Source organism: Etheostoma spectabile, chromosome 7, assembly GCF_008692095.1.
Source record: "Etheostoma spectabile isolate EspeVRDwgs_2016 chromosome 7, UIUC_Espe_1.0, whole genome shotgun sequence".
In the NCBI taxonomy this organism is placed as follows: domain Eukaryota; kingdom Metazoa; phylum Chordata; class Actinopteri; order Perciformes; family Percidae; genus Etheostoma; species Etheostoma spectabile.
The window spans coordinates 11,645,080-11,655,243 of NC_045739.1; the positions used below are offsets into that span (position 1 = coordinate 11,645,080).

General features: G+C 38.9%; 3 protein-coding genes across 4 annotated transcripts; 1 reads left to right on the plus strand and 2 right to left on the minus strand.

Annotated features, from left to right (window-relative positions):
* Positions 1-205: 205 nt before the first annotated feature.
* LOC116692679 (uncharacterized) lies at positions 206-2,120 on the plus strand. 2 transcript variants are annotated; one of them, XM_032521162.1, is made up of 6 exons: positions 206-289; positions 380-691; positions 922-1,048; positions 1,141-1,259; positions 1,382-1,428; positions 1,526-2,120. In XM_032521162.1, exons 1-6 carry the CDS (start codon positions 256-258, stop codon positions 1,538-1,540), a joined length of 654 nt encoding a protein of 217 aa, XP_032377053.1. In that variant the 5' UTR covers positions 206-255; the 3' UTR covers positions 1,541-2,120. The 2 variants fall into 2 exon arrangements, with proteins under 2 accessions (XP_032377053.1, XP_032377051.1); XM_032521160.1 differs by having other exon boundaries at positions 1,560-2,120.
* A 527-nt stretch (positions 2,121-2,647) lies between these two features.
* On the minus strand, positions 2,648-6,006 carry LOC116693049 (pepsin A). Its single transcript, XM_032521718.1, has 9 exons — positions 5,948-6,006; positions 5,550-5,691; positions 5,281-5,398; positions 4,086-4,204; positions 3,788-3,984; positions 3,575-3,691; positions 3,330-3,474; positions 3,020-3,118; positions 2,648-2,892 (listed from the first exon to the last, which is right to left on the minus strand). The coding sequence occupies exons 1-9, from the start codon at positions 6,004-6,006 to the stop codon at positions 2,755-2,757; spliced, it is 1,134 nt and encodes a 377-aa protein (XP_032377609.1). The 3' UTR covers positions 2,648-2,754.
* A 1,694-nt stretch (positions 6,007-7,700) lies between these two features.
* prok1 (prokineticin 1) lies at positions 7,701-10,154 on the minus strand. The gene is made up of 3 exons (XM_032521181.1): positions 9,945-10,154; positions 8,720-8,845; positions 7,701-8,273 (listed from the first exon to the last, which is right to left on the minus strand). The coding sequence occupies exons 1-3, from the start codon at positions 10,017-10,019 to the stop codon at positions 8,154-8,156; spliced, it is 321 nt and encodes a 106-aa protein (XP_032377072.1). The 5' UTR covers positions 10,020-10,154; the 3' UTR covers positions 7,701-8,153.
* Positions 10,155-10,164: the final 10 nt, after the last annotated feature.

Consider the following 10,164-nt stretch of genomic DNA (forward strand, 5'->3'; position numbering starts at 1 on the left):
CACTAAATCAGCTGAAGATTAACCGCTCCTTGAATCATCATGTATTTAAAAATATAAGTTAGAAATGAAACATATCAAGTGTGCCACATCAATCCTCAATAGTTAGCACAGACAGGGCCACGTCTCTGGCTGTGACCTCCAGCTGATGAGCTGACAACTTCCTCCTTTCTTCAGCGAGGCGGGGCCTCAAATCCTATAAAAGAGTCGAAAAGTGTGGGAAAAAAGTGCTGAGCCTTAGTGAGCATTACACTGAAGATGAAGTTTTCCTTTGTCTTGTTTCTTTTTTTAGGTATGTTGGGAAAACAATGAGTCAAATTTGGCAATTTTCTGTTCTCCAGTACATGTAATAACATATTAATAAGAAACGTTTGTTTTGCAGATATTCCTCATCTAAAAGGGCAGCAGAGGATCGAGGAGTTTGAACACGTCCTGCTGAGACTCGCCTTCCCTTCAGTTTACAATAGTTACAACAAGTCTTGCTGTAAACTCTATCCAGGAGGATGCTACAAGCTGCTGGACAGTGCAGGATTTACCTGTGATTTACTGAAAGGAAGAGTGACGAAAACTGAGAGAGATGGCTGGATAGAATTTAAAATAGCAAATGTGCGGTTTGTGGACGGAGGCTATTACAGATGTATTGTGCTAGGAACTCAAAATCTCATCTACAGAGATTACTATGTTGAAGTGTCTGGTAAGCAGTCTTATATTCTCCAATAATGGGATGTTATAAATGTGAGTTATGCAATAGCTTCTAGGGTCTATTGAGCCAAAACTGCATTACTACAGCTTCATAGGATAAATGTTTACTTGCAAAATAATATTTAAGTGTAGTTTTCCCCTGGTAAAGTAGGGAAACAATTGCAAAGGTTAATTCTTGCAATAAACGCCTGGAAGCCTATTTGATATTCTTGCATTGTGCAGAGGTTTCAGGTCACCACAGCCAGTCTCAGCCTTCACTGACAACAACCATCAAAGCCCCCATCCCTTCCACAATACTCCCAGAATCCACTGGGCCTGCACTGGCTCAGGACCACAGTGACAGTCTCAGGTATTCACTCTGCAGATTCCTCATTTTCTGTTTCTCACCGGACAATCAGTGCTGTCTGAGGATAAGACATGTATTTCGTTTCCTCTCTCCAGAGTTCCCTGGAGTTTTGGCTTGCCACTAGCTGTCATTGTGTCAATTGCGGTGATGATTTTAATCGCTTCAGTCATTGGTGTTGTTTGCTGCAGAGTCCAGACAAAACGTAAACTGCCGGGTAAGCATTTTTGTTGAATTGATGATCACATGGTTTTGAGTGTCTGTAAATTGGAGTATTGTGCAATTTGTGTGGAACGGGTATGTACCAATGAACCAATGTGATCTTCTTTTTCTTTCAAGACAAATTTGGAGAAACTCTGTGTGAGTCACTGAAACAAGACGCCCCGGTAAGTACTAAACAAGGAACATGTAACGTCTGTGATTCATCGTCACTTGTTTTTTAAGCGCAGATTGCATGTTTATGCTTCAACGTACTTCCTCCAGAACAATTTCTCTTGACATGGTGAGTCTCCCGCAGGAAATGAGTACCATAGTCTACACAACAGTGGACTTCAGAGCTCACCAGAAACCAACAGAGGTGTACGCAAACCTGAGGATGCACAAAACACAAGCGGGAGTCCCTGACTCCACCTGGAGCGCAGAACATGATGGGATGGTGGAGTACTCTACATTGGCCATCTACTAGTGAATACTTGTGGAAGTTTAGTTAGTTTATGATTTGAATGGGACTGGATATATTTGTTCCACCACTGTGTTTCTAAAGTGAACTCTGTTTATTTTACACATAAATGGCAGTTTGCTAGTCATGCTTAGTGCCACTCAACCTGTGTAGAGTTCACCAGGCAGGGATGATCTAACAAAAACATCCATTTGGTTGCATTTTGGGAAATGTAGGATACAGCATTTTTGGAGCTTGCCTAAAAATTATCATCCTCATCTGCCAGTTTGGTTTGAACTAATCTTTTGTTCTTTGGGAGTTCCCCAACTTTATGGAAGTGAAATATGAAAAACTGAACTACCGCTTTAAGTGATGTTGTTGTTTAAGCATGTGTTGTTTGTGAAAATTGAAAATCACAAAAATGAATGTGATTAATTAATGAAAAACACAAAGGATGCATTAAAGAAATGAACATAGCTGGTAAAATTGAGACTTGTGTTTACTTTCATGTGGGGTTTTTCTGTGTCCTTTCATCACTGTTCACAGGTTGAAACAGCAACAGAGTTGTCAGATTATGTCATCAGGTTATCCTTTGTCCAACCAATGTTTGTCCTTATCAGTTTCTGCTCGATGACAGCCTGGCCCTCAGGCTATTCTTAGAGCCACTTGATATTCTATTCTTTGCCTCTTTTTCCTTTACACTGAAAGCTGGTCGCAATCCTTTTTGTATCCTCTATAAAAGATCAAGCATCTCTTAAGACCGAATGATTAAACAGGCTGAACAAATTCTTATTCCTGTGACATTTCAGTGCAGGTCTGTAACACTAAACCAAGGCAACTAAGGATGTTTTTGCTGCACTTTTGTGTGATCTTTGTTGGAGTCACCACAGTCAGACTGACACAAACACAACAAATACAAAATGCTTTTAGTTGCTATAATATATTTAATGCAAAGGCAGTTACAAAATGTCCCTATGTATTTCCACCATTTTTGCTTTAACTCAAACAAGCCCCTGCAGTGGAAACATTTATAGATTATCTACCGGGTGTCTTACTACGCAGACGTGGCCAGACCAATTTGCTTAGCCTGGGAATCAAAGATGGCATAGTACTCCCTGATGAAGACATCTCCCAGGATCCAGAGCTGGTCAGAGCCACCCTGTCCAAAGCCAGTGTTGCAACCGTAGGAGGTCTATGAAGAGACAACAGAAAATACATTTACTTCCCCAAATCTTCCCCAAGTCTAGTGTTGAAAACACTAGAATGAAACACTGTAATATAACGTTCTGTTGCAGTGGGTGGCAGGGGTTTTGACTTACCTGAGAGACGTAGGCAGATGCGGGGATGGTGAAGGCGATTCCGTTGAGAGTGAAGGTGACTTCAGGCATGCTCCCGATGTTCTGACAGTTCACTGTAGCCTGTGAGAGGAACATCACACATCGAGCTGAATACCGTGTGGCAGCAGAAGTTGTATTTATTGGTTTATTACATGTCTCCAGCTAAAGCAAGTAACCAAGTCCTGCTTAATTATTTTTATTTGAGAGTTTTGACGTCAGAGCATTGTTCACTCTGGGTTCAGGAAATGGGGAAAATTTCCTTCAAATGGTACGGTATGATGGCATGACTTACGTCTCCGTACTGGTCGGTTGAGGCTCCAACCCAGGAATTCATGTTGTTGATGTCACTGGTTGGGCCAACGATCAGGGAGGTACCAGTGTCGATGATGGCTTGGCAGCCACCAGAGCAGGCCACAGTCTGTCCATTGATGGTAACGCTGCGAGGAGAAGGAGCAAAAGGTGGATTAGAGTCAAGCTAGGAAGCTTTGGGCAAAGTACTTTTGTGGTTGTTAACTTTAATTTGTTTATTATTTGTACCTGTCCATTGCAATCTGCCAGTAGGTGGCAGAGGATAGAGGGATCCAGGTGATTTGTCCAGTGTAGTGGCTGCTGTCAACACCACCAAAGACCACCTCACTGCCCTGTTCACTCTGGCTAAATGAGAAAAAAAGAAACAAATGTTGTACTTTATCTAAATGTCAAGGGAAATGAGAGACTCACAATGGACAGATTTCCATCCTGTTTCAGTACCTGCTCAGGAAGACGGAGAACATGGGCTGAGACACCAATCCTTCACTGACCATGTTGTCGAAGACGGGCACGACGTTGTCAGAGGCAATGGCCTGGAAGGCCAATCCCAGGATGCCATCAGCCACCATGTTGGCCATGAAGGGAGCCTCTGTTTGGCTAATTCCAAACACCTGGTTGGCCACGGAGATGCCACCCACCTGGACACACAAGACATATGTCAGTCATGGTCACAGAGATATGCCTGTTTGAAGTCTAAATAGACTACTGTTTTGCATTTTGTTCCAGGGGCTTTGGTTACCTCAACAGTGTCAATGGCCAGATGTCCAGTCATACTGCCGGTGCCGTACTGGATGGACAGAGACTCGCTGCCCCATTTGAAGGTGCTGGACTGCTGTGGGTTGAATTTATTGTGGTTCTCTGCAGAGGATTGGGATTTATTTTGCCAAGTGTTAGTTGTGAAACAAGTAATTAAATCTTCTGCTAGTAAGATGCAAGAAACATAAAATATTGCATTACAAGCTATTCTGTAATCCTGATGTTTTCCCTAAGTAGAAGCACATACATATTGGAAGCTAAATGGACTTTTGTGTCAAAGACAGAAGTAGTGTCCCTAGAACCATTTTCCCAAATTACCTTTTCAGTAAAAGGGGCAATATTTTGGAACTCTCTGCCAGACCAATTGAAATGTACTCCAATTTTAGCCACCTTCAAAAAATATACAAAATTGTGGCTAATTCAGGAACAATATTGCTCTTGTATTTAGTTTTTACACTGTGCTCTTTCTGTAAACTTTCTTTCCTTTTTCATTTTGTTCCATTTTATTTCATTTCTGTCTTATGTTTAATAATGTTATTCATTATTTTTAAACCAAAAGCCCTTCTAGGGACAAGTGTCATGAGTTATCTTCAGTTAAAAACATTATGATACATACATCAGATGACTGTTTAAGCTTATCTATGTTTTTTGTATCTGACCCTATCTAAATAAACTTTAATAATAATAAGTACTATTGTTGCAGAATTCCTGTTGATGTAATGTAATTATACTACTGATGCATTACTTTGTATGTTGCAACTGGTGAAAGTGAATCTACTGTAATACTACTTTAATTTATTAAATAATAATAAATAATAATAATAATAATTTACACTGTTTATTGATCCCCAGTGGGGAAATTAATTTAGTTATACGTTAGGTCATTTAATCTATAACAATCTATGCATTGTAGTTCACAGAATAATTACACGTTTTGCTTGTAAAATATTATTCTGCAAAGCAACAAGTAACAGTAGTTGTCTGTCTGACAAGTTTGGTGGCAGAAAAAAAGCAGAGTAAAGTAGCACAGAATAAAAATTCTCAATTAAAGTAAATAAAATACCGCAGCATTGTACTCATATACAGTACTTGCGTTAATACAATTAGCAACTTTCTACTCCTGTGTTTGAAGCACATCGGCTGACTTCTAACAGCTTGGTAGTCTCAGGAACACTCACGGCAGGCCTGGCTGGAGCAGTAGACTGAAGGGACCCACAGGTTGGAAGAGCCGGTGTCAAAGATGACGCTGAAGGACTGAGGAGGGGTGCCGATGGAGATCACACCATAGTAGGACAACTAGGGGGACACAAGAGGACAAATTAATAGATGCAGACATGAACCAGAATCCAATGTAAAATATGTTGTTTTTTTTTAAGTATTGCAGCAACAGTAGTGGATGTACATTTTTTTTAGGAGAACTACTCTATAAATGTCATCTCTGACTTACGTCAGCATCGTTGGTCATGGACTCAATGCCGCTCTGGTCAAACTTGGCCATAGGGTTGTATGGATACATCTTCCTGTACTTCTCCCATAGTCCTTTCTCCTGCAGATCTTGCCTGGCAGTCTTTCCCTTAATCAGGGGAATCCTTAACACAGAAATGTGAATAAAGAATCAGAATAAAAGACACATATGTCCAGCATTTTATAGCTGGAGAAATAAGAAAACAGGCGTTACTTTGAGCTTTGTGCAAGTTTGAAAAGTACAATAGCTCAAAGCAAGATGGCCTTTAGACTTTCCCTCAGGAATACTAGATGGAGAGATTGTCTTTCAGCCAAGTCCGGTGTAAAATGTCAAAGAAACGAAGGAACGGCTTTCTTTTCAACCAGCATGTTCAGACTTACTTGTGGATGCATTCGGAGAAAGCCACAAGGGCTGACAGGACCACGAGCCACTTCATCATGTCACTTTACTGATAGACTAAGAAGTGAAGTTCCATTTGCAGAGACCAGCCCTTAAATACAATAAATCAAGGTCGTGTCTCGAAAATGCCCTTCCAAATAACTTGTTATCACGTATCAGCTGGAGATAAGAGATATGCGATATGATGCCTCTTATCTTGGAGCAGCTATCCCATTAAAGATATGAACAATAAAAACCTTTTACATTGTATTTGAATATGTTGTGGCAACAATTTACTGTGAATCAAGTTTCCTTTTTAAAATGCAGCTGGTATTTTGTATGTTGCTTGTACAGTTTGTTAAAAATAATTAAGAGAAACTATGGTTAATGTTATGCAACAGCCACTCTTCGAAAGCTTTGTGTTTTAATGTTTTTGCTATTGCACTGAAAAGAAATCAGTCATGCAAAAGCATTGGAATAGTGCTAACGTTTATCTCAGCAGTGTTGATTTATTTCCATTTATTCAAGAAGTTGTGGAAAACAACAAAAATAGTTACTCAAAGAAAACGAGTCAAATGATTGACTTTTACCATCTAACAGATCATTTGAATATATTAGGTGCAATATAAGTGTTTATCTGATGTTAATGTGTTGACATGTAGATCAGGAGATTTGATGTCCAGAGCTACTGTTTAACATTGATACAGAGACTTTCCACAGGTTTCCAAAGGTGTGAGCTGAGGTTACTTGAGCAGGGTTATCTCAAAACAGTGATACGCAAAACAAAGACTCAGTGAAATGGTGTGTCGTGTGAACAAAGGATAACAAAATGCAGCTAACCCAGTACACATATAGCCCACTTTGATTGGAAAGTGAATTGTAGCATATTTACATCGTTGATATTACATTACATTTTTTTATGAATTAACTTTGTGTGTAATATTAATATATTCCTATACTGCAAGTAAAATTAGTAACATCCCAATATAGATATACTCCATTACAAGTAAAAATCCTGCATCCAAAATGTGACTTAAGTGACTAGATGAGTGTCAGCAATACAATGTAAAAGTACTCCTTGTGCAGAAAAAGGGCTTTGTATATTATATAGTAATGTTAATGTATGGAAGTAAACAGTACAGTAGCATAAAGGAAATACTCATGTACAATCACCCCAAAATTGTACTTGAGTAAATATACTCAGCATTCCACCACAGCTCATACTATGTCTGGTGATTCATTGTTGTGTATTTAATTAAGTTGAGCGGTTTTGTTGTCTTTTATAAAACACTTTAGTAATAATAATGCTTCTACTATCAATACAAATACAAACGCTTCTTTTACTACTCTATTTATTCTTATAATCTTATCATGTATTTCTATAAAACAGAGGATGGAAATTCAATATTTTATACAAGATGCTGTGAGCGGGACAAAAGGCAGCCTGTTTCTCATGACAGCTGCTATGTTTTCACTTAATTTAAAAAAAGACATCCATACATGAGGAAATTGCATCATCTGAGAAGCCAGAAAATTATTTATTAGAGTTTGTTAAGATCCTAAAATAAGTGAAAACGTATAGAAACATTAACAAGTTAAATCTTTTTTGAAAATGTCCAGGTGGGATTGATTTTTGTCAGTTAATTAGGTCATCACTTTAGTTACATGTCAAGGTCATGAGTTTGCTCATGGAAGTAAAGGGTATTATGAACATGACCTTCATCATAATCAGACCATTATTAAAACCATGTGACATCAACACACATTATGTTTAATTAAGTAACATAAACTGAACATGAAAAAAAAGCTAAAGAGCAAGCATCCAACAACAGTGTTATTCTTATAGTTTACTTTTATCAACAATAATATTTATGCATTTCTCTTGATAAATTACCATAAAGTGAGCGTGAAAACAAAACAACAAATGTTTCAATTGTTCACAAATACCTTCTTTGTTTTTTTAAGTCAAAAGTGTCAGATGTCTGCTGTGATTCTTGTTTGGTTACACTCTCTTGACGTTTCTGTTTCTGTCCTTGATGTGTGTATTGATATAATCCAAACTATGTATTATAGTATATACACACACATACACACAAAGAATACAGCCAGTGAAGTTTAAATATGCATTTCTGACGCACAGCATGTTCACGTCTTCACTCAGGATGTTGTTTCTGCTCTGCTCTTTTTCATCTCAATGTTGGGCATCTGTTAAAAGTCCAGGTTTTTGAAGTCTTCAGTACATCTATACTTGCTTTCACCGTAACGGGTGCACACCAAGTGGGGGAGACAGGGGCAGGTGTGATGTTGCCTTTTCCCTGGGTAGGGCACCTGCAAGTGAGGAAAGGAGGGGGAGGGATAATCTGACAGTTTAAATCCTTCATCAGCTGACAAGTAGAGCTGCAGGTCTTTAAAAACCTGAATTCAGAGACGGATGTGGTGTTAGCAGAACTAATTCTCTCCAATCTCCAGATGATCAAAGTGATGTATGGCTCTGATTGGTCAGTTAACTCTGGAGAAGATCAATACTCTCTGCAGTTATAAGCAGTTTTTCTAAAGCTTCAGCCAACCTGACAGCAGCTTGATATAATCTGAATTTCCTCTAATGCAGAAAACACATATGACTGTGTGTGTGTGTGTTTGTGTGTGTGTGTGTGTGTGTGTGTGTGTGTGTGTGTGTGTGTGTGTGTGTGTGTGTGTGTGTGTGTGTGTGTGTGTGTGTGTGTGTGCGTGTGTGCATTATTCCGGAAGATTAGTGACATAACATTTCTCCCCACCTTGTGGCTAAACGGGTGGCATTCGTCCCCTTCAACACCTCTTGGGACACACATCCTGAGGCCCCTCAGCCAAAGACTGACGGCACAGCAAAAACCAAATCCACACTGCGTGTCTTTCTCACAGGCCTGCAGGACAGAGAGAGAGAGAACCGAGAGATGAAACGGACAGACAGAAGATAATAAAAGTGACAAACGAGAAGAGTTCCTCTTGTTGCCAGTGACTCATTTGTATTTATGCAAGTAGAGATTTCCTTTTAAATTTGAATCTTTTTAATTTTACTTATCGTAATAGAGATGCCCTCTCATGTTTGAACAAAGAAAGCCACTTTATCCATTGCCTGTCATCTCCCTAATCCATTTACAAATGAATAGCAATCAGAGGACTGAGATAATTTCCTCTCATTTTTCCATTGGCCTTGAAGTGCAGGAGGATGTGGTCTCCTGTCAGTCATGTGTAATCAATTCTTTTTCAATTATCCAGAAAAGTGAACCGTACTTTGTATGTTTGCACATATAGGTGTTTTGAATATAGTTTGAATATGAGAAAACACACCAGAAATCAAAAGGGACGGGATACTAAAAATATTCTACATACCTATATAGAGGTTTGAGTGTACGTACAGCACACTTCCCTATGCATAGAAATAATTAATGTTAAAACAATTTGACATGTCAATTCATCCATCAAAAGAAAATAATTTGCCAATTGTGATAATAACTTAATTTAATTTATTTATCAAGAAACAAATGACGTTTGCCGGCTTTTGCTTCTCAAATGTGAGAATTTGGTGCTATTCTTTGTTTTATATAGTTGTAAATTCAATATTTTTGATCAGACAAAAACAAGCAACTTGAAGACATTACTTTAGGAAACTTGTGATGGGCATCTGTCATTATTCTACATGTTACAGACTAAATGATCAATTGACTAATCAAAATAACAACTGACAGATTAAGCAATAATCAAAAAATGATTTTAAGTTGCAGAGTAAGTAAGTCATTTGTGAAATCACATATTTTCATTTTCCAAAGGAAATAAGACAATCACAGAAAGAGAAGATAATAACTATGTAATGTTTCCTTTAATCTCAAAAGAGTAAATGGAGTGATCAGTTATTTATTAAAAACAAAAACAGATTAAACATGAATTTAATAAACTGAATAAATAATGCCAGAATAAAAATGACTCAACAGTTTGCAGCAGAGGCTGAAGCCTCTCACTCACCCCTGTGATGATGGCTCCTCTGGAGCAGCTGAGAGACACCAGGAGGAAGGACAGCAGCACCGCCCTAAAGCCCATGACAGCAACAGGAGAACTGGACTCTATCAGCACCCACAACACTGGACAACAGCTGTTAACGGTCCGTCCGGCACCTCACACTGGATCCTCTGCTTTCCAGTCAGTGTTAAAGGTGCCCAGTGCGCCTCAGAGGGGGTGGAGTGGG

What these genes read in the sequence shown, in the direction of transcription:
- LOC116693049 (XM_032521718.1), bottom strand. Translation starts at nt 6,006, where the DNA reads ATGATGAAGTGGCTCGTGGTCCTGTCAGCCCTTGTGGCTTTCTCCGAA. An exon ending in TTCTCCGTCTTCCTGAGCAG is followed by an intron (nt 3,692 to 3,787) that starts GTACTGAAACAG and finishes TTTCTCATTTAG; the next exon opens with CCAGAGTGAACAGGGCAGTG. An exon ending in CATCTGCCTACGTCTCTCAG is followed by an intron (nt 2,893 to 3,019) that starts GTAAGTCAAAAC and finishes GTCTCTTCATAG; the next exon opens with ACCTCCTACGGTTGCAACAC.
- prok1 (XM_032521181.1), bottom strand. Translation starts at nt 10,019, where the DNA reads ATGGGCTTTAGGGCGGTGCTGCTGTCCTTCCTCCTGGTGTCTCTCAGC. An exon ending in GAGGAGCCATCATCACAGGG is followed by an intron (nt 8,846 to 9,944) that starts GTGAGTGAGAGG and finishes TCTGTCCTGCAG; the next exon opens with GCCTGTGAGAAAGACACGCA. An exon ending in GCCACCCGTTTAGCCACAAG is followed by an intron (nt 8,274 to 8,719) that starts GTGGGGAGAAAT and finishes CCTCACTTGCAG; the next exon opens with GTGCCCTACCCAGGGAAAAG.
- LOC116692679 (XM_032521160.1), top strand. Translation starts at nt 256, where the DNA reads ATGAAGTTTTCCTTTGTCTTGTTTCTTTTTTTAG. An exon ending in GACAAAACGTAAACTGCCGG is followed by an intron (nt 1,260 to 1,381) that starts GTAAGCATTTTT and finishes TTTTCTTTCAAG; the next exon opens with ACAAATTTGGAGAAACTCTG. An exon ending in CACTGAAACAAGACGCCCCG is followed by an intron (nt 1,429 to 1,559) that starts GTAAGTACTAAA and finishes AGTCTCCCGCAG; the next exon opens with GAAATGAGTACCATAGTCTA.